The following is a 24278-nucleotide window of genomic DNA, read 5'->3' as shown; positions in this document are numbered from 1 at the left end:
TCCTGAGAGTTCATTTTTGCCCTTGCTTCCCTTGCCTTTGGCGATGTTTCTAGGAAGAAGTTGCTGCGGCTGAGGTCAAAGACAGTTGCTGCCTGTGTTCTCCTCTAGGATTTTGATGGACTCCTGTCTCACATTTAGGTCTTTCAACCATTTTGAGTCTATTTTTGTGTGTGGTGTAAGGAAATGGTCCAGTTTCATTCTTCTGCATGTGGATGTCCAATTTCCCCAACACCATTTGTTGAAGAGACTATCTTTTTTCTATTGGACATTCTTTCCTGCTTTGTCGAAGATGAGTTGACCATAGAGTTGAGGGTCCATTTCTGGGCTCTCTATTCTGTTCCATTGATCTATGTGTCTGTTTTTGTGCTGGTACCATACTGTCTTGATGATGACAGCTTTGTAATAGAGCTTGAAGTCCGGGATTGTGATGCTGCCAACTTTGCTTTTCTTTTTCAACATTCTTCTGGCTATTCGGGGTCTTTTCTGGTTCCATAGAAATCTAGAGCAATCTACACATTTAATGCAATCCCTATCAAAATACCACCAGCTTTTTTCAAAGAAATGGAACAAATAATCTTAAGTCTATATTCTTACTTTCCAAAATATCACTCCTCTCCTTAGAATCTCCAATGACTTCTCGCCACATTAGCATAAAATCTAAAGTCTTTAACATCGCTTAGGTCTTTAAACTCCCTTCCATCTCATATCTGCCTTGCTTACTCTGGTCCAATCACATTGGTCTCCTTAGTTTTTCCTGAACCTGCAAAGAAAGCTTCCACCTTAGGACATTTGAACTTGATCTTCAAGAGAAGAGTATCTGAATGTGCATGGTTTGGGCTCTCGCTTCATTCAGGTGTCTGCTCAAATGTCAGTTTCTCAGAAAGGCCTCTCTTGACCAGTGGATATTAAAAATACCACCTCACTCACCCTCCACACACAGTGACTCATCCCCACCAGTCAATACCATTGCCCTATTTTCATTTTCTTTGTAACATTCATCACTGATAGAAATTAACTAGTTATTTAGTAGTTCACTATCTCCCCACATTAGAATGTAAGCCCCATGCTAGCAGATTCTGTATATCTTATTCACTGCTATATTCCCCAAACCTAGAATTGTGTTTAGCCCAGGTAAGTTCCCAGTAAATGTTTCCAAATCAATACTGCTGTTCTATTCATGCTAGTCTTTGCTAAAGAACCTCCTGCCTAAAATGTGTGCCCTCACCTCTAATTCAATCAGTTTGGGAGTCATCTTAAGTCACAGCTCCTTTGTTCTTTAATCAGCTGCAATATTTTCCTTGATTTTACCGTGAGCTCAAATTTGGCAAGCCACTATTCTTTACCCAGGAAATATGTATATAAGAAAGATTTACATTATTTAATGTGGATGAGTACTATTATGAAAACATAATTGGGCAGATAGCAATTTGCAGGAATAGTTGAGGGATGATAGTGCCATATAACAGTTGGAAGAATAATGACAACTGGTGAGCTTAAGTGAATAAGAAGGGATAATAAAGCAAAGATCAGAACACTGTCCTGACAAAATGTTGTACTGGGGATGAAATGCCGTCACATCCACTTTTGCATTAAAACTGCCACATCTTGACTTCTACAACCTTACTGCTTCCAATTTTCTACAGTCCTTCTTTGTTGTCTATGCCTCCCAAGAATCCTTTTATGACTCTCAGAGCTTTGCAGCTTTGATTAAGAATATACTGGCACCTTGGCCATGGTTTGTCTCTGAGACTACTGGTTACCTTGACTTCTTCTGGTTGTACATATTAGATTACCTTTTGACGCATATCCCTAAAAACACAAACTTTTTTTTTTAGATTTTATTGATTTATTGGAGAGAGAGAGACAGAGACTGTGAGAGAGAGCAGGAGCAGGGAGGAGAAGGAGAAGCAGGCTCTCTGCTGAGCAGGGAGCCCAATGCAGGCCCGATCTCAGGACCCTGGGATCATTGACCTGAACTGAAGAGAGACGCTTAACTGACTGAGTCACCCAGATGCCCCTAAAAACACAAACTTTTGATTAAATGATGATTATTACTATGTATTTATATGATATATGATGCAATTATCATATTTGATCTTATATAATATAATATTATAGTATTATTATTATTATTCATATTTGTCATATTTCTTAATCTACCCAAGTGACAGACCCAGAATCTGAAACAAAACAAATAAAAAATGATATGTTTTCCTGCATTATTAGTTCCAATGTACAATAAGAGAAAAAATGTACTGATGTATTTCTAGAGGACTGATTCTGTAAATAGAGGTTTAGTTGGACCAATGCTATCAGTTGCATTGGGTCTGGTAAAAAAAAAAAAAAAAAAAAGAATCCAAGTGAGAAACCCAAACACCAAATATCTGTAAGATGTTTCCTCAGATATGTTCACTACTAGCAAACATTTTAGATTAAACTTACTCTACTGTTAAGATTAATTACATGATGGTAATGAAATGGCATGAATTCTTTGGAGACATATACATAATAAAAAACAATAAATACCTTTGGACTGTTTCTATTTATTTTATTTAAAAAAAATTAAAAGTTAAGCCCAAGAGTCAAAAACAATCACAAATGATCAGTTTAATTTATTTGACATGGGTGGAGATTATTTCTAGGATTTACAGTGATGCATCCTGAAGGTTTTAAAGCATCTCTGAATTAAAGAATAACACAGGAGAAATCCAGATTTAGTCGATCACCACAGTGACAAATTTACAGTCCTCCACCTCAGACATCTGATTCTAATGTTAGTTTAAGAACTGTACACATAGAAGAAGAGTGTTTTTTTGTTTGTCTGTCTGTCTGTTTTTCTGGGGATTTGTCCCATCACACTCCAGAGGGATACACCAAGAAATAAATGTACTTCTATTTTTAGAATGAAGAAAAGAGAAGGTTTTAGTCACTTTGAGTGCCTATAACAAAATGCCGTGGCCTGGATATCTTAAACAACACAGATTTATTTCCCACAGATCTCGATTTTGGGAAGTCCAATTTCAGGGTGCCAGCTGATTCTGTATTTAGAGAGAGCTCTCTTTCAGGTTCAGACACCATCTTCTTTCTGCATTTTCACATGGAAGAGAGAGAGATCTCTGGTCATCTCCTCTTCTATAATGGTATTAATCCCATCTTGGGGGAATCTACTCTTATGACTTCACCTGAACCTAATTACCTCTCAAAGAGCCTACATCCAGATACCACCACATTGGGGATTAGGGCTTCAACATTATGAATTTTGAGGGTACACAAACATTCAGTTCCTAGCATTCAGAACCATGAAATACTCAATGTATATTGTAATCTATAGACAAATAAAATGATTGCTAACAAAAAATTCTGAAATTTTTATTTATTTTTCAAAATAATTTAAATAAAATAAATAAATAAATAAGGCATATAAGGCATATACATCCCCTAAAACTCAAAGCCCATCTTAGATCTAATTTTGGGTAAGAAAACACCTATTTTTAAAACTTTGGTTCTCATATGCTGATACTACTTGATTTCAATATCAATATTATTAGTTTAAAAGTAATGTTTTTTTTTAAAGTTCCAGCAGAAACCCTAAGAAAATTATGTATTTGTTGAATATCTGGCTATAATAATCTTTCAATACTTTTAAACTTTATATAATGATGCCTAGAAATAAATCTGATGCTTCATTCAATACGAACTACAGACATACCTTGGATATATTATGAGTTCAGTTCCAGACAACCACAATAAAGCGAGTATTGCAAAACGCATGTCAAATATTTTGTTTGTTTGTTTTCCAGTGCATATAAATGTTATTTTTACACTATAATGTAGTTTATTAAGAGTGCAACAGCATTCTGTCTAAAAAAAAACAATGTACATACCTTAATTAAAATGTGCTTTATTGCCAAATAATATTAACCAACACCTGAGCTTTCAGGGCTCATAACTTTTGCTGACAGAAGGTCTTGCTTCAATGCTGATGGTTGCTGGATGATCAGGGTGGCAGTTGTGAAGGCTGAGGTGGCTGTGGCCATTTCTTAAAATAAGATAATGATGAAGTTTGCCACATCAATGGACTCTTCCTTTTACCAACAGCCTCTCTGTAGCATGCAATGCTATTTGATAGCATTTTATGCACAGTAGAACTTCTTTGAAAATTGGAGTCAATCCTTTCAAACCCTGCTATGCTGCCTTATCCCCTAAGTTTATGTAATATTCTAGATACTTTGTTGACATTTCACCAATCTTTGCAGCATCTTCACCATGGTTCCACCTCAAAAACCACCTTCTTTGCAACTCTTCACGCATTCAAGTTTTATCATAATAATGCAGAAATTCAGTCACATCTTCAAGCTCTACTTCATAGTGGCAACCAAAATGGTAAATCCTTCCCAGAAGGGTGTCAATTGCTTTGCTCATATCCATCAAAGGAGGCACTGTCCATGGCAACTATAGCCTTAAGAAATATATTTCTTGGGTTGCCTTGGATGTCTCTGCCAATTAAACGTCTGCTTTCGGCTCAGGTCATGATCCTAGTGTCCTGAGATCGAGCCCCATGTCGGGCTCCCTGCTCAGCAGGGAGACTGTTTCTGCCTCTCCCTCTGCCTGATGCTCCCCCTGCTTGTGCCTTCTCTCTGTCAAATAAATAAAATCTTTAAAAAAAGAAATATTATTTTTTAAATAGTAAGACTTGAAAGTCAAAATTACTCTTTGATCCATAGGCTGCAGAATGGATGTTGTGTTAGTAGGCATGAGAACAACATTAATCTTGTTATATACCCCTAGCAGAGCTCTTGGGTGACCAGGTGTATTATCAATGAGCAGTAATATGGTGAAAGAATTCTTGTTTTTTTGTTGTTGGTGTTTTGTTTTTTGTTTTGTTTTTTGTTTTTTGTTTTTGCAATAGGTCTCTACAGTGTTCCTAAAATATTCAGTAAGCCCTGTTGTAAACAGATGGGTACTGTCATCCAGGCTTCGTTGTTCCATTTACAGAATACAGGCAGAGTAGTGTACCATAATTCTAAGGGCCCTAGGATTTTTGGAATGGTAAATGAGTATTGGATTTAACTGAAAGTCACCAGCTGCATTAGCCCAACATGAAGTCAGGCTATCTCTTGAAGCTTTGAAGCCAGGCATTGGCTTCTCCTCTGTAGCTATGAAAATCCTAGATGGCATCTTCTTCCAACAGAAGGTGTTTTGTTTACACTGAACATCTGTTTAGTGTAGCTACCTCCATTAATGATATTAGCTAGATCTTCTGGATAACTTGCTATAGCTTCTATACCAGCACTTGTTCCTTTATCTTGCACCTTGCAGCTTCCTCACCTCTCAGTCTTCACAGAATTAAAGAGAGTTAAGTTCTTGTTCTGGCTTTGGTTTTAGTTTAAGGGAATGTTGTAGAACATTTGATCTTTTATCCAGACAACTAAAACTTTCTCTATATCAGCAATAAAGTTGTTTCACTTTATCACTCATGTGCTCACTGGAGTAGCATTTTTCATTTCTGCCAAGAACTTTTCCTTTGCATTTACAACTTGGCTAACCGGTGCAAGAATCCTAGCTTCCAGCCAGTCTTGGTCTTTGACATGCTCTAAGATTAATCATTTTTATCTTTTGATTTAAAGTGAGAAACATGTGACACTTTCCTTTCACTTGAACACTTAGAAGCCACTGTAGGGTTATTTATTAGACTAATTTCAATACTGCTATGTCTCAGGGAATAGGGAGGTCTGAGGAGAGAGAGAGAGAGAGTTGGGGGAATGGTCGGCTGGTGGAGCAGTCAGAACACTTACAATATTTATCAGTTAAGTTCACTGTCTTATATGGGTGTGATTCATGATGCCCCAAAACTAGGACAAGAGCCCATCAAATATAACTGATTACAGATCTCCATAAGAAATATAATAATGAAAAAACATGAAATACTGGAAGAATTACCAAAATGTGAGACAGAGACATGAAGTGAGAAAATGCAGTTAGAAAACTGACATCTAGAAACTTGCCACTAATCTTCGGTTTGTAAAAAATGAAATGTATTCAAAGTGCAATAATGCAAAGCACAATAAAATAAGGAATGCCTATAAGTTGAAAACCTTCTGGAAGGGATTTATTAATCTGAATGCCATTTAAAACATTTCTGATTCATGCGAAAAGGTGAAAATATCATCATTCACAGATGTTTGGAAGAAGCTGATTCCAACCTTCATGGATGACTTTAAAGGCTGCAACACATCAACGGAGGAAGTAACTGTAGATGTGGTAGAAACAGCTAAAGTCCATTGTATGGCAAACTTCATCGCTATATTATTTTAAGAAATGGCCATAGCCACCTCAGCCTTCAGCAACTGCCACCCTGATCAGCCAGCAACCATCAGCATTGCAGCAAGACCCTGTGTCAGCAAAAGTTATGACTCACTGAAAGCTCAGGTGTTAGTTAGCATTATTTGACAATAAAGTATATATATATATACAGACAAATAATAGATATTAAAGATATATTAAAATAAAAGATATATTAAAATAAATATTAAAGATTTATTTATTTATTTTTAGAGAAAGAGAGAGAGAGAGAACATGAGCAGGAGGGGTGAAGGGAGAGGGAGAGAGAATCTCAAGCAGATTCCTCACTGAGAGCAGAGCCCGAAGTGGGGCTTGGCCCAATGACCCCAAGATTGTGATTGGGCTGAAACCAAGAGTTGAAGGTTTAACTGACTACACCCAGGTGCCCCAGTAATATTTTAAGCAAGTTATGTACATTGTTTTTTTTAGACATAATGCTATTGCACACTTAATAGACTATAGTATAGTATAAAATTTCCTTTATATTCACTGGGAAACAAAAATATTTGACTTGTTTTATTGTGATATTCACTTTATTATGGTGGTCTGGAACTGAACTGGATATGTCCAAGATAAGCCAATATAATTCAAGGGGAAAAAGTTGGAAAATTGAGCTTGTGTTTATCAAAATAATTACCTTGCATCTCCTTATAATTCTGTGTGAATCTCATCCCATGGAAATAGGATGGACAATCCTGAGAATCCCAAAATAAAAGCTCAGGCCTAACACAGAATGGGATGGAACACTGAGATGATAATTTGCATAGTTCACACATTAGAAGCATTTTGCCTCAATTATCTGTAGTTTAGGAACAAACATTTTTATGCATAAATTATCTAAGTACCTGCTGTAATTCCCAATGGCCTTTTGTGTGAGTAATCACAATCATAACGCACCCCTCCAAGTTCAAAATTTTTGTGGAGATACCCATGATAATTCTAATTTAGTCAGTTATATTCTTCTTACAAACTAAATCCTCAAAGCTCTGAGAGAGTAAAACTCTCTGATACAGAGAAAAGTTTAAAAGAAAGCTTTATTTCATTTTAGAATGTCTTTTTAAAAAAGTGTTATTCCTGTTCAGAACTTCAGAGACAACTAAGTACCTTTCTTTGTGATAACAAAAGCAAACAATAAAAAGATTATTTTCAAAACCTGCATGTGTATGTCAGGAGAATTCAATGATGTCATCTTTCTTCCTGCCAGACATAACCCTTTGTTTTGTTTTGTTTTGTTTTGATGTCCATGGAGGAAGATGAAATACTTGACCAGTTCCTGAAATCAGTTGAGAGGAGACAAATAATAGACGGGTCTAATGGGGTAATTTGGAGAAAATATGGGAGTCTTTTCTTGAAGTAAATTGATGATTCCAAGGAAAGATAGGAAACTGTGGAAAGCACACTGATATAATGTGAATTAAAAAAATGGTAATTCTCAAGGAGTAGAACAAAACAGTAATAATCAGCTCCTACATTGGTTTTACTGAAGTTGTAAGTAACTATGCTAAAGCAAAAAAAATAATTTCAACTAAGAAAGAATTGATATTAACTATTTCTAGGTAAAAGACCCCCAAAAATCTATGCTGGGTACCCTGGATTTGCTCTTATCAATCTCATTCTGTTTTCTGCCCATTTGAAGAGATTGAAAAGCCTTGAACTATCTTTGCCACACAAACTAGAAGCTAAGTTTTTGGAAGCTAACTGACAGGCACTTGGGAATTTGGAAGTAAAAGTAGGAGGCTACTTTCCTGCCCATTTTAACATTTTAGACTGGGAAGCACAATTGTTGTAAATAAGACATTTGCTTGGAGTAGTGCTCAGTGTCCGTCCTCCAGGTCCGTGACAGGAAGCAGTGTGGACGCAGCAGGAGTGGCCTCAGCTGCATCACAAGCCTTCCTGCTTCCGGATTGCAGCTGGGGACGTCCAGTCTCCAGTTACCAAGGGCTTCAAAGGCAGCTGCCAATGCAGCGGTAGAAAGAGAAGTGGGTTTTTACTTCCAGCATAGTTCTGGTGCAGAGAATCATGGTAGCCTCTAAAGTTCTGTGTTGTCTGATGTCTTTTCCAAAGGCACAGTCTAGAATTCTCTCCTCCATGTCTTCCAACAATTTTGAGAGCATTCTGTATTAAAGCCCTTCCTGATTCAAACAGTGAGGTATCTGTTCCCTGCACAGAACCTGGACTGATGTACCAAAAATTATTCAGAAAAAAAAAGTATTCTTTCAGACATAGTGAGTCTTCTATAAAGGAGAAGTCAGACACTTTATAATAATTTTGATTTCATCTACCTCTCACAAGTCCAAACAAATCATCAATATATTTTTAAACAACACAAACAACCAACTAAGTCTTAAGGCCAGGTGAGGTATTTCACATGGATAATAAATTGTTCTTACCAGTTCAGAAAAGTTGAATTGTTCTACCAAGCCACAAGGGAAACCATAAAGGTTTTTGTTGCTATTATTGCTGTTGTTGCAAAATAACATCTCCCAACAACAACAACAAAAATTAAATAGAAGTTTCTTTGGCTATAGAGTTATTGCCTTTTTGTGACTTTTCAGGATTAAAAACACTCTCTAGCACAATTTTGGGATGTGTTTTATTACAAGGGAGTTTTTGGAAAATTAGTGTCAATGTTGACTCGTAGTACATAGGGCTTCCTTACCATTTAGTTTTGGAAATATAGCATAACTACCTATTTTTGAGTGAAACTAAACTGAATAATAACACTTAATATAGAGAGTTTAGCAACTTTAGCATCACCTTAAACAGGGAGATTGAGATGCTATGGATTAATTTTCACATTAAAATAACAAAAGTTGCTAAGAAAACATAACGTTATCAAGTAAATATTGTCATTAAGATGATAACGATTTACAGAATATCTTAAGTCCACATTTAATCATTAGATTTGCAACTTCAGGGATGCTGTTGGAGTTGTTCACCAAAGGATTAGTAGGCTTTGGAGAATTATTTCATGTTTACCAGACTCCCAGGAGACCAAGAGATCAACCAGAATGTCAATTTGTCAATTTACAACTACTGATAAGATGCTCCAGTGAAACAATTACTAACAGAAACCCTCCCAACAAATTCTTTCCTAGAGGAATTCATGGTGAGAGACCAAACCTGAAAGTTATTCGTTAAGCACAAAATCAAAGCAAAGGGAATTCCATATAATGGAGTTGAGGCCTTCTAAGTTTTATGAGATGCTTAGAAAATTATCAGGACTACTCTATGGAATGCTACCTTTTTGACAACTAGAACACCTATGAATATGTCCCCAACACAGTGTATTTTTTTTTTAATCTAGACCTGTATTTCACAAACATTTTAAAAATCCTTCACTATCTATATTATCATCTCTTTACTTGACATTGCTATTTTTTTTAATTTAAATTCAATTTAATTAACATATAGTATATTATTAGTTTCAGCGGTAATTTAGTGATTCATCAGTTTCATATAACACCCAGTGCTCATTCCATCAAGTGCCCTCCTTAATACCCATCACCCAGTTACCCCACTTCCCCCACCCACATTCCCTCCAGCAACCCTCAGTTTGTTTCCTATAGTTAGGAAGCTCTTTCAGTTTGTCTCCCTCTCTTCCTCTGTGTTCATCAGTTTAGTTTCTTAAATTCCCCATATGAGTGAAATCATTTGATATTTGTCTTTCTCTGACTGACATTGCTCCTCTATCATCAAAATGTTTTTGTCTCCATATTCTTCCTAACTCTGGAAAAAAATGTTAAAATTTTAAAGTTACCAGACACTGCCTATATTTTAAAATTAGTACTAAAATATACTCTTTGCTATCATCCTCAACCACAAATGATCTTTTAGGCTAGGCCTTTTCCTGGAATGAATTTCACATATGTGCAAATCTTTATTGCATATCTAATTCCTGTCAGCTCCAATTCTGAAACAGACTCTGGTGTTGTTATCATAATCTCAAGGTATGTGGTATTTGGACCCTATATCCTTTGTGTGCAAACTAAAAGTAATTGGGCCATTAGGAAGAAAAAGCTAAAAAACTGTGATTATAGGAACTCTCTATAGCTTCTTGCACACATAGCTTGTATAGCTTTAGTCACAAAGACAGTAAATATATAAGAAAGTGATGAGAGAATCCAATCTGAGTGATTCTCCCTAAGACCTTTAAAACAGTATTTCTCAAAGTGGATAACATAAAACCCTAGATATTTGGGATGTTAATACATATTAGGCATATATACACACTCATACCACCTCCTTAGAAACAAATATCCAAAGAAACACTCACAGACACACCCACAAAAATATCAATCAAGTGTTCAGTACTCAAGTAAAGGAAATCCTGGGCTACACAAAGTAAAACAGGTACTTTACCGAAGGGTTTTGAATAATCTTTAACATGCTATGTACATATAAATCTCCAATAGGTTCCATAGCATGCAAAATTTCCTAAATCCATTTGACGACAAAATCATTTTTCCAAAAATGTCTTACAGAACTGGTGTCCCAAGGAGCATGTTTTAGGAACTTGTATTATAAAGAGACTGAAGTGTACCTATTGTGAGTGATTAGGTGGGAGAAAAATAAGAAAGGGATAAAAAGGTGGAGGAAACAAATGTTTCTCCTCTCATACACACACACACACACACACACACACACACACACACACACAGGAATATCTCAAATTACAAGAAAAACACAAAGTAATGGAAGGGGAAAGTTTGTTTAAATCTGGGCAGGATCTTAGTCGTTATGTGAGTAAGTTCTTTCATTTTAAAACTATTTGCATAAGGTCAGGTAGCCAGTTAATGACAGAGCTAGGACCATATCAACTCACCATTCCTTTTACCCCAAATATTGTGGCGATAGAAATATAAACCAGTGTTAAAACAAATGTACAAGTCGCAAGATGTTACAGTCTGAAAAAAATAAAATTTAAAATTAAAAAACCCAGAATCTTAATCAAAAACTGAAGTGCTACATGCTAGTTTTATTACTTTGCTTAATTATGCTCCTTTTTCTCACTGTCTTTAGAGTTGATGCTAAGTTCTTATTGTAAATGTGTCTACAACATTAAAAATTTCTAATGGTCAAGGAATATGAGGAGAAAAAAATGCCTATTTTACTTGACATAAATTCTTTAAGGAAATGCAAAATAAAAAGAAAGAGTTAAATAATTATTATAGAGAAAAAATTATCAAATAAACATTAAGTCAGAAATTATTTTACTAGAGCTACTTGCCATAAAAATAATAGCTTCTTTTTTTCCTTCTCTTTTCTCTCCTTCCCTCATTTCCTTCTTCCTTCTATCACGATAGAGTTTATTAAGACAGAAACAGGTTTCAGTAATTAGATGTCATGGATTTCAAATATAGTATATGACTTATTTATTCATCATGAAAAGAGCATTTTAATTTTCAAGTTTCAGATTGATAGATTAGGAAAACCTGCCAAAAATTTTGTTCTACCTGATATATGGCCTCATGATGGGATCATCAAGAGAGTCCCACTTTGATTATTAAAATCTATAATGAAACAAGCAGACACGTGAATCTAGACAAAAAATACTATGAGAATAATGGTTTAAAAATTCTATATAACATCAAGCAAAATTTGTAGGGGAATACATTTCTAGTGTGTAAGGTATATTTGACCAAATTCATAGGAAAAAAAAATAACAACAATTGAAGCTTAGCACATGTTTAATATCTGCTTTGGTGAGTTTCAAGCATGTTGCCAAATGACAGTAAATAGTAATTTAGTTCTTTGCAGCCTGACAACTGAACTAACAATAAATACAAATTTATAGAGGAAAAGAGTGCTGAGAGTGTTTTTTGTTCTTCTTTTCTTTTTACTAGGTGTTCAGGACAGTCTTTTATGATTGCATCTTGATTGTAAATCAGAATGGTTTACTTACTTCAAAGTATAAATTCACCTAATGTTAATGTAAAAATTAAGACATAATTTAATATCACTGCCTACAACATTAAGCATATGGTATCAAAAAGGGAATTCTGAAAGTTCTCTGGAAATGTGTCCTCAGATCAACATCTTTGCTAATTTTAACTGTCTCTCTCTTTTTTTTTTTTTTTTTAGAACTCAATGTGTGGCCTGATAACTTTGCTAAAATTCCAGATCCCAGCAGGAATATGTGGTATTAACTAGCTACACACACACACACACACACACACGCACACACATCATAGATATTATTTGTGGAAGATGTGGGAGGTTCTTTGAAAGCACCAGTATTTGCCTTTCTAATGTAGAAGAAAGAACATAAGATTTAGCTGTCCCATGTCTGCCTTTGTTCTAGCCACTCGGGATTGTCTAATATATCTGAGGTCTGTAGCTGAAATTTTTTTCTATGACAAAACAGGAAGGACAGAAATGTGGTGTGTATCCAGTGAGATGAGATAGAAAATACAGATTTTAATATTGCACTAAAACTGTTTAAATAAACCATTATGCAAATTTTAAATGCAAGTAAGTTTGACCTGTAGCGATTGCTTTCCTCCTCATTTTTTGAAAAAAAATTTTTTAATATTTTGTTTCAAAAAAGAATGCTTTCTTGAGGCAAATTCAGAGGAAAGCATCTATGGAAGAGTGGATAGTGACAGGTATTCAGGCATACTCCCATCAGTTCATTATTTTTGTTTATCTGGTACAGCAGAGATTTTATGTAATTATACATGCAAGGAATATTCAAACTTCATTATCAACTCAAAAACTGTCACAGTGAATGAAGAGCCCACCATATCCAATGGCAGCTATTCGCTGACATGTTGATAAAATGCATGGTTTACAAGCAACGATAGAGGAGCCCAGCCTTGCTCACACCTCTCCTTTACTCCCATCATTAAATTACTTCCACACATTTAATCACTTTTTTCTACAGTGACTGAAATTGAGTAGCTTAAACCTGACTTTATCTGACTTCGTCAAAAAACATTTATCCTAATTAGAAGATTTCCATTGCATTTATTATTTATAATTCAAAATGAATGTTCTATTCAGCATTTCAGTGAATTGCTTAACAAAAATCTCTTTCATTTTCTAGATTTGCCAAGAATTGTCACATAACTCAAATGTATTCTAAATTACAAATTATATTCTATAGATGTTCTAATGTGCAACTGCTTGACCATCCCTAGATGTACTAAAAAAATAAAAAAATAAAAAAAATAAAAGTTGTTTTAAAAATACATATTACAGAAGAAATTGCTACTACTAATAGAGCATGTTACATGTAGAAAAGTTGCTCAAGTAAACCTGGAAAATAATTTTACCTGGCAACTTAGTGAATATCCTCGCTGTTTGACTGCCAGTATTCATTCCATTTGCAAGGGACAAATGCATTTGGATTAGTTAAGGTAATCACTAACATGGCAGAGACTGGGGCCTTTTTTTGAACAGTTTCCAACAGCTGGCTCAGCCAATGGCTGAGATACTCAAGTCACACAGCAGTACTCCTTGTGTATGTAGCCCTTGTTATTTATTATTTATTAGGAATTATCATTTTCCATAGAATCATTGAAAATAGCCAGTGTTTACTGCTTTTGCTAGGCATTTTCATCCAGTTCTGCAAGAAATGGCTTTAGCAATTGTTTTATTTACGTTAAGAGGATTTTCAAAGCATTGGATTCGATTTGTTAAACATTTATTTATGTTCATTTAACTATATACAATCATACCTTTATACTGCATTTTTTATAATTTCTGCCACTGATTCATTTAATATAGTCATACTTATTATATATTACATGGTATTATTTTCTTACATTTAATAAAGATTAATAACCAATTCCTTTAACTGTATGTCAAAAATATTAATAAAATATAATTATTGAATCCAAATCACCATTCTACATCTGAAAACTACATTTATTCTTTCAAAGCACTGGTTTTTTTTTCCTTCTTAGCCTGACTGCACATTTTTCTTTATTTTTCTACCAATTTTTATGTTAGCAGTGTTTTCAAGAATAATTTTTTTTCTGTAAATCATAAAATAAATGGACATATCTTGAATTTCTCATGCATACAGTTTCCCCAGGCAGGCACAAATAAAATTTATACTCCTATTTTGGAGGGGTGGAGTTCAGGAGAGGTAGAGAGAGAGAGAGAAAGAGAGCGAGCAAGCACCAGGGCAAAAGAAGGGACTTTTTTGTGTGTCTGTGTAACAATGTGATTTCCATTTACGGTAATATGAAGGAAGTACAGTTGCTAGTTTGTGAATTTGTGGCATGAGAAATCAAAGTAAATCAAAATCACAAATCACTCTTTTGGAAGATGCATAAAAACTCTGATTTGCTAAGAAAAAAGTCAACAAACAGAGGTAGTTGTTACCAATTAGCATAAATCTAATAGTTTTAAGGCATTTTAACAAACACTACAGTTGATGAGCTTATAATTATCAACTCTGTTTCTTGCTTTTTAAAAATCCCACCTTCACTATCACATTGTGAACTAACACTCAGTGGCAAATTACAATTCTCCTTTAGATGACACTGGAATAAGCATTAAATAAAGAATTTAACTGTAACTTACTACTTACATAAACAATGAAACTATATGTGTATGTGTGTGTATATTCAAAACAGGTAGTGAATACATTTATTTAAGCATATTCATATTTGCATATATAGGTTTCCAATAGCCAAATACTATGCTATAAAAATCTAAGAATCCTGTTTACTGATCTGTAAATGAAATCCTTAAAGGATGATATATAATATGAATTGAAATACTCACTGTGGAAGGATTGAAGAATATTGATTGTCCACTCATCTGTTAACCTTCCTGTTTTTGTTATCTGGATACATTTGAGATGATTTGAAGATTCTCTTGATTCAATCCAACAAATCATGTCTTCATTATAAATAAAATCCAGAGTATGGATTTCATTTCCATTGACTGAGCTCAAGGTTGCCATCTTACTTCCATTGAGATAGAAAACCTCGATTGTTTCAGAATTTGCAATTAACAGCATAGGCAACCTATCTGTAGGTTCTGGAATAAAAGAGAAAGAAAGAAGTGAGTTCAATCAGTCAATTTTTTTTTCACAATTTTACATCACTTACTAAAACTTATTCCTATATTTTAATGCATCTTTAAAATAAAAAAAAATGCTTGCAAAGTATTTATTAATAGTTCCTATATATGCTTCACTATAATTCAGTTCACTTCTTTAAGGAAAACATAGACCACTAAGCACTTGTATTCTTTATTTTCTTAGTTGTAATGTGTTGTGTAAATGTGAGGACAATGCTATTTACTTTCATTGTTGGTAAATAAAGTAAGTTCTGTTAGTTGTTGTTTTTTGGCTTTATTTTGTTTTTTGTTTGTTTGTTTTGTTTTTTTAGCAATGAAGATGGATCTGGACTGACCTCTCCATACAGACTTATAGGCTTCCCTTGTGAGCAAAAAGGCATGCCTTTTTGAGGTGGATATATGAAGCCAGAAATGGATTTCTCTGGAGTGAAACATGCAAAGCTCACAGGCCCATACAAACAGCACCTGTGACTTCAACCACACTGGCTCCTTGACTGACCCAAATTCCCTTAGTGACTAGATTCTAATTACTGAGCTACTTCTTTCCATGTTCCTTCTCTATAGTCAGGAAGATAAGATTGTAGAAATAAAAGAAACTTGTTTGATATTACTTTTAGAACAATTCATCTTTGCTTACATTAGGATTAGTGAGATTTTAATGAATATGTACTAATTGACCAAAATTTCAATGCTTGTTAAGATTTAAAGATAACAGTAAAATTTCATGTAAAATTAGTATTGAAAAGGTTCAGTGATACAGTCATAATCAGAGTAGCTTCTGTGCTAATTAGGAAATAAAAAATTTGAAAATCCTCAATTCCTCTTTTTTTCTGCCTTACATCCAAAGTATCAATAAATATCTTTGATTCTGATGCCAAACATATGAGGAATCCCACCATTCCTCAGTGACTATTACTAACTATCACCCTGCTCCAAGCTGCCATCATCTCTCAACTAGATCATTCCAAGAGTCTTCTAACTGGTTTCTCTGCTTCCATCAATGCCCTCCTCCTCTTTAGTCTATCTCAACTCGATAGCCAGAGTTATACCTTTAAATATTAATGTCAATTAAGTCAGTCTTCTGCCCAATTCCTCAAAAGGGTCCCATTCCAATCAGAGTAAAAGTCAAAGCCTTCATAATGCCCTATAAACCCCTCCATGATCTATATTCATTACCTGTGTGACCTCATTTCCTTTTTCTCCTTACTACTCTCACCCTTGCCATTTCCCTCCAGACACACCACCCTTCTTACTGTTCTTTAAACAACAAGCCAAATAAGCTTCCATCTCAGAAGCCCTTCCTTGTTCCTAGAGCAATCACCCCCATATATATCAGAAAGCCTGACTTGCTCACCTCCTTTATGGTATTATTTGAATGCTACCTTTCTGGTGAAAACTTCTCTTACCACTTTACTTTGTAAAAATTGCAAGCCCCTACAAACTCTATATTCAAACTCCCTATAAACCTTCCCTGCTTCATTTTTTCCCTTTAATGACCAAACATTGTAATATATATTGTTTTTCTGGTTTATTATTTTCTACTTCTGCTGCTGTACCCCTAGTATTTAGAATCTAGTGATTATTCAATAAAAATTTCTGAATACTAAAATGGACACATGGAATTCTTGCAGAGTTCTTTAGAAGCATTTGGTGAAATGTTACAAAATAATTTGGTTTTCTTAATCGATGAATGGAATCCAGAGAAAGACTGGCTAACAGAAAATTTCATAAACATCATTTGATCATTCAAGAAACTGACCCTGAACATTGTAAAGGTAGGACAAAAGCAAATATGTAAATTATGAGTAATATAATTTAACAAGTCTAAACTTTTAAAAGATTATTTAATGGTCTTCATCATTTCTGATGTGAGTAGGGACATCAGGCTCCTTGTGTTTTACTCAGATAGAACAGCATTTGGATTTTTACCCCCTAAGGAATTAACTCAATCAAGGCATAAAATTCTTCTCCACGTTCAGAGAGACACTAGAAGTTTTTGACTTAATAAAAACATCAAAACAAACGAAAATAAACAACAATAAAACGTCTCAATGAGATTATACAATTAATTAACCCAACAAAAAAGAAGTCTCTAAAATGCAGAGATCATTTCCACGATAAAAAGTTCTCTCAGAAGAATTAGTAAAATCGTGTATTATCTCTGCTTGACATAACCTTGTCACGGGACCACATCCAAGCTTGGTTAGCTAGTTGGCTTCTCTCTTAACATCTTAAATCCATCTTGAACCATGCAATGTTTGCCCTTGCCATTCCTTAATTTGGAAGTCCAGACTTAGTCCCTTTTCAACACTCCTAGCACTGTTGTTTTTCAGTTGACCTTAGCACTCCTGAAACCTGTTGGATCATATATTTCTCAGGTTACGAAGGGATCTTAGGTGGCTGTGTTATGAGGTTAACAGTGTTATGAGGTTAACAAAGATATATTGCCAGTCTGTCAGTGCTTAATTTGACAACTGAAATGACCTTTAGTGAAATTGCCTCTCATTAAAAAGTGAACCACTACTGAAAGTTTCTTTGCTTCCAAGTTTTATGAGAAGTCCAGATGTAGACAATAATTTCTTAACTGGCTACCAGTCAGTAAATTTACTTATGTAATAAACATTCTTTGGAGTGAGGCTAGAATATGAAGTGACACTGATTCCCCTTAGAAACTGAGATGAAAATGAATTAATGGTCAACACAGGCAATGTTTACTTGACAAAACTGATCAATCTATCTGATTTTTGTAGTTGCTTTTTGAGTGATTCAGTTGATTGTTTCAATGCCAAACATAACAACCACTGATTTTATAACTTCTGTTAAACAGAAAACCAATAAAGCAGATGCTTCATAATTTGAGGTAGTTTGATTTGATAACGGTGACTTTAAAAATTCAAATGATACACTGGAGGAAGGATACTTGTTAGTTGTGATGTGCTTCACTGAAATACTATTCATGTGTCTCAGTTAATTATTAACTGTGATTTCCCTCTTTACACAAATAACATAAGGCCGACTTATGGTGGCGGGAGGAAGCCGGTGAAACACAGGAACCCACAAAAATAATCAAGGGCTAAGGATATAAACCTTTTTTTTCTTTTTCCTACTTCATGAAAGCCTGCATAAGTAATCTGCCTCAACCCACACTATGTCTGATCTCTAGTGTACATCATTACCTCGAGTTTCCACATGCCAAGGTAAGAACACCATTAGCTTGGGTAACAAGGATATAAGTCTGATCAGAATAAATGTAATGTTCTTAAAAAATGCCATCGTTAGAGTCAGCAGACAGTTTTCCCAAAGGAATAGTTGGAAAGCACATTAGATGACTTCAGTTAAAGGAATACCTACATCATGGCTTAGTGAGAAGTGATAAATACTAAGTTTCCATATAGAAGAGATCAAAACATAAGAAAGCCCTCAATGAATATTCTAACTTAAAGAACCAAGACTTAGCTTGAATAAACCTTTCCAACAGGTTGTCAATTGTGTCATGCTGGGGGAGGAAAATTGTCCTCATCTTCTTCACCATTCACCATATGTCAATGGCATAAAAAACAGGTATTTTCTCTCCCAAACAGTTATAAAGATGTGTATTTATGCTCTGTATGGTCAGAAGGTGGTTTTTTCCTATCATACACGTTATATTAATCAGAGCTACAATTTTTGAAGACTGATTAGAAAACTGAATTAAAAAGAGAAACTTGGAAACATGGAGAAGCTCATCTGACTAGATTCATGAAAATGCCTATTTAAATTCCAAGCCACTATAACCACATCCTTGCAAACATATCCTTATCCTCTCATAGTCAAGAATATACTAAATATATATGTATACATTTATAATAATATGCTTTTGACAGATGGTTAATTCTAAATGAATGTTTTCAGAGTGAATAAAACTTAATTTTCAGGTTTCTTTTAAACTTCTTATTCTTCTATTCAATTCTAAGAATATTAGTTAAGGTACTTTCCTTTTACACGATTAGAATTATGGATTCAGTTACTTACACATAAATATAAACCTAATAAATATCTATGTTATAACAAATGTATGTACATGGATATATATACACATATAAATGTTTATTAACTAGTTACATTGTGTTCTAAATTCTCTGCAATTGTGAGCAATTATCTCCACTGAATGAAGCTCAGTAGCTGTACCTTAATATGTGTTGAGTCAAAGATGAAAAAAAAAAAAAAAAGAATCTCAGGTTCAACTGGATAAAAGTTAAATAATGACTCACATGTAAAATATATAAAATGAAGGGTCAGAGTAAGACTGTGTAAGAAAACAGAAAACTATCATCTACGCAACCCAAAGAATTGGTTGTTAACAAATACAAACTTGAAATAATTGAAAGAGGAATTTTTAAAGTTTTACTTTTAATTTATCATATACAAATTATATAAAATCTTTAAAAATAATGAAAATGGGATGAAGTTAGAAATGAGAAGTAAAAATGCTAACAATTTGTAATAAAAAATGCAACCTGCCACAGGAAGATGAACCACAATAGGAAACAAAATGAAGAGCAATCAGTGTAAAGAGACTATAAATTAAAAAAAAAAAAAATCTTCCAAATTTGTGCAAAAAACAGAAGAAGTGGAATATGAAGTATTAGGAAATTATCTAGTTTAAAAAGTGAGGAAAAGCATTATTCAAATAATACTAAGTAGAGGTCAAAGTCAACCAAACCAAACAAAAATGTGAATGAGGTTAACATAAGTAGAAAAAACAACAACAAAAATGATATGGGGTTGAATTTTTTTTCTTATCATGTCAAAAGCATACATGGCCAAATTTGTTTCTCTATTTCTTTCAACTATTTTTTTAATGGAAAAATATATTTACTGAACTGAGTAACATTTAGAATATCATGCATTATATCCGAGGAAAGTATTATATCACATTTTATAAAAGTAAAAATAAAATATGAACCAAATGTGGAAACATTAAACTGCATTAAAAACAGTATTGAGCTAAGCAAAAAAAAAAAAAAATGCAGGGGCGCCTGGGTGGCTCAGTCATTAAGGGTCTGCCTTTGGCTCAGGTCATGATTCCAGGGTCCTGGGATTGAGCCCTGCATCTTCTCCCTCTCCCACTGCCCCTACTTGTGTTCCCTCTCTCACTGTCTCTCTGTCAAATAAATAAATAAAAAATCTTTTAAAAAGATGCATATTGCTACAACTCTGCTATAATTTATCTTAGCACTACTTGTCACGATGTATTTATGCTAAACTATTGTTTGGATGAAAATGCTTTATTTATTGTATTTTTATCTTATTATTTAGTATTCATAGATCTAAGGTATCCAACTAGAATTTGAAGATCAGTAAAACAGTCTGCTTTTAAGAAAAATATAATCTAGTAGAAAGATTAAGGTGTATATACAAAGGTCTGTATTTTTTAAGTCAGGTTTGATGTCTTTTATAAAAGATACATAATAGCATTGAGTTTCAAAGAATGGTTAGCTATATCTTATTATGGTCTGAATGTTTGTGTCCCCCCAAATTCAAATGTTGAAATCCTAATGGTGATGATACTAAGGGGGGAGGCCTTTGAAAGGTACTTAAGTCATGAAGATGGAGCCTTCATGAATAGGATTAGTACCTTATAAAGGAGTCTCCACAGAGATCCTTAGCCCCTTCCATCATGTAAGAGTACAATAGATCTGTGACCCAGAAGTCCTCTCCAGGCCTGCTGGCACCCTGATCTCAGACTCCCAGACACTGGAACTCTGAGAAATAAATTTATATTGCATGCCAAATTGTGGCATTTTGTTACAGCAGCACACAGAGACTAAGACATATCTATTTAGTAGTGTCAAAAGCTCTTTAACAGTGATGGCATTTGATTTCAGCTTTGCCCTAATGGAGGAATAGAAATTGAAATGTAGAGATGGAAATGCAGCTGGAACAAATGATTTTGCTGAAAGCATAGATGTAAGAGAGACTAGAATATGTTGGGAAGATAGTGACCTCAGTTTTCAGTTTTCTGGAGGGTAGAGCATGCATGAATGGTGGAAGTACTTCATAATGATAGTAACATAGCGAACCCCTTTTGAGTATATCTTAAGAGCCAGACACTATAATGCATGCTTTACATTTATTAGTTTATTCACAACATATCTATTAATCAGGTGCTAATATTATCCACATTTTATAGATAAGAAAACGAAGTTATATACAGTTTAAGTAACTTGCTTAAGATCACATAGCCACTAAGTCAAAAGACTTACATTCAAACTCAGAGCTTGCAGCAGCTGAGAAAGTACATTGAGGAAAGACTGCATACATAGGTCATTTGAATGTCAAGATAATAAACTTATTTTTAATTCGGGGTGCAATGGGAAACCAATGTAAATTTTAGAAAGAAAGTATAATGTGATCAAAACTGTGTTTTAAGATCAAGCTGGAAATGATACTTAGAATACTATATGGGTGAGTAGAATATAATGGGTGGATATATTTCCCATTGAATTTTTTAAATTGTTTTAATTTTACTTTTAAAGTGGTATGGTATAATTCTGGGGTGCCTGGGTGGCTCAGTGGGTTAAGCATCTGCCTTTGGCTTAGGTCATGATCCCAGGATCTTGGGATCCAGCCCAGTGTCAGGCTCCCTCAGCAGGGAGCCTGCTTCTCCCTCTGCCCCTCCCCCACTAGTGCTTGCTCTCTCTCTCTCTGTCTCTCTCTCTTAAATAAATAAATAAATAAAATCTTAAAAAACAGTGATACAGTATAATTCGTATCAGACAAGAAGGTAATAAATATGTAATGCTACCGCATTCTGGAGTGAGGTTGGAAAGGAATTAGGGGAAAGGAAAAGGTATCTTTGCTCTTGTTTAGACTGATGCAGTTACATAAAGAATGGCCATGTATGCCAACAGTCCTATTGGAAGCAGACATCATTAGAAGAAATGTAAGCCCCAGAGAATTCTTAGAACATACTAGGTTCTATATTGTGTAAACAGACACTGTTATCAATCTTATTATTTATTTATTTGAGAGAGAGAGAGAGAGCAAGAGCAAGGAGGAGAGACAGAGGGAGAGGGAGTGGGAGAAGCAGACTCCCCACTGAACAGGGAGCCTGACGTGGGGCTCGATCCCAGGACTCTGGGATCATGACCTGAACCGAAGCCAGACACCCAACCGACTGAGCCACCCAGGCAGCCCTAATTTTATTTTTAATTATAAAGAAGACAATCCAAACTTTTTAAGAAAACCTTGTGGACATAGGCTTTGGATATCTGGATTACTGATACAGAGATGCTATTTTAATTTCTCAGAAAATAGGTAATAAGAATCTAAAATAGGTGGTGTTAAGTTCTTAAGTAGAGATGGATTCATGTAATGAATTAGAAGTTCTAAATTATGTAGACAAGAAGGGACATGAAGTCCAGAATTATGCAGAAATTTTAGAGTTGGGTGATGGGGAGAATAATGGTGTTATTAAAAGAAACAGGAAAGAAAGTAGAGTCAGCTTTAAGATGATGATGCTAAATTTAGTGCTGGCAAATTATTAGTATAGTGTTATGCTTTGTAATCTGGTCTTTGGCATCATAAAAACTCATCAGGTAAACTACTTCTCCACCTGCATTAAACACAGACTTCTAAACAGTTTGAACTTTTTGTTATTTACACCTTATTAAAGTGAAATGCAAGTATTTTCTTTTAGAGTATATTTTAATTTGAAATGTTATGATTGAAAAGTGATGATCTGAGGAAAAAAGATCATTTTACAAAAACAATTAAAGTCAGTTATATCGTGCTACGCACACACAAAAAAAGCTTTTTCATTTTGCAAATGAACAGCTCTCACAATTTCTTTGTTCTTAAAGAGCTGGTCTACCAGAGCAAGGAAGTATTTCCCCTATTACCTGGAAAATCTTACTTGGCACATGTTCAGCATTCAATAAATGAATGACGCGTGGAGGGATACTTGAATATGGACTCTCCAATGTTTCTAAAGGTATTTTACTGAATTTGCAAATTTAAGAATGATAATATATTTGAATTTCAATAAGTAAAATGAAATAAACAATGCACTGTGATTTTTAATCAAGGAAATGAAAGAAATTTAATTGATAACTAAAGGGTTATATTAGTAAATTTCAAACTCTCGGAGGATAATTCATTCAAATTTTAAGTTATTGGGTGAATATTAGAAGTAGCAGATGGTCCAGGGATGTCAATTAACATTAGTCATTGAGAGGTGGCCACTTTTAATCTCTTCATCATCTTTCTAATTGTAGGAAACAATAACTACGTTAGCTATAGAAATACTTCTTCCCCCAATTCAGATATGCCCATCTAAGTTATAAATTGCTAATAATTGAGTTCAAAATGTAATAGATGTTGGATCATTCTAAAATTGCCTTTAAATAACTCTTATTCAGAAATAGTTCCTGTTCGAAAAGATGGGTCTGTAAAAAGCCACATTTAATCTTTCCCCATGAAAGAAAAGACTGTCTTAGTATTTGCACATTTATTTATTCATTTGACAAATATTTTTTTGAACATGGCTAGTTTCTCTCAGGCACTGCTCTAGATGCTAGGAATACAGCAGTTAACAAAACTATAAAAACCCTGTTTTCATAGAGCTTACATTTTAGTGAAGGAAGCAGACAACAAGCAAACAAATACTATTTAATATTATTTGGTAGTGATAAATTCTATGAAAAAAGGTAGAGCATTAGTAGTAATCCGGATGCAGGCTGCTCCTTAAAGAGAGTAGTCCAATTCAGAATACCCCTAAAAGTTTGAATCAAAGGGTTTGAGAGAAAGAATGGGGTCAAGGATGACCCCAATGTTTTGGCTTGAACAATTGGGTGAATGAGTGGAGGGTGACATACACCACTGTCAGGAGAGAGAATCAAGATTTTGGGACACAG

The 24278-nt window shown here is 34.5% G+C and overlaps 1 protein-coding gene across 1 annotated transcript in view; it reads right to left on the bottom strand.

The window, feature by feature from the left end:
• LRP1B (LDL receptor related protein 1B) overlaps positions 1 to 24278 on the bottom strand; it is a 1719891-nt gene that overhangs the window by 857168 nt on the left and 838445 nt on the right. Inside the window, exon 6 of the mRNA XM_081815486.1 lies at positions 15082 to 15339. Within this exon, the coding sequence (XP_081671612.1) occupies positions 15082 to 15339 (258 nt within the window). The remainder of the gene's footprint in view (positions 1 to 15081; positions 15340 to 24278) is intronic.

The sequence above is a fragment of the Leptonychotes weddellii genome, chromosome 3 (assembly GCF_054177405.1).
Source record: "Leptonychotes weddellii isolate Sample4059 chromosome 3, ASM5417740v2, whole genome shotgun sequence".
Lineage (NCBI taxonomy): Eukaryota > Metazoa > Chordata > Mammalia > Carnivora > Phocidae > Leptonychotes > Leptonychotes weddellii.
The sequence above is the reverse complement of the archived record's forward strand: the minus strand, read 5'-3'. Positions and strand labels throughout refer to the sequence as shown.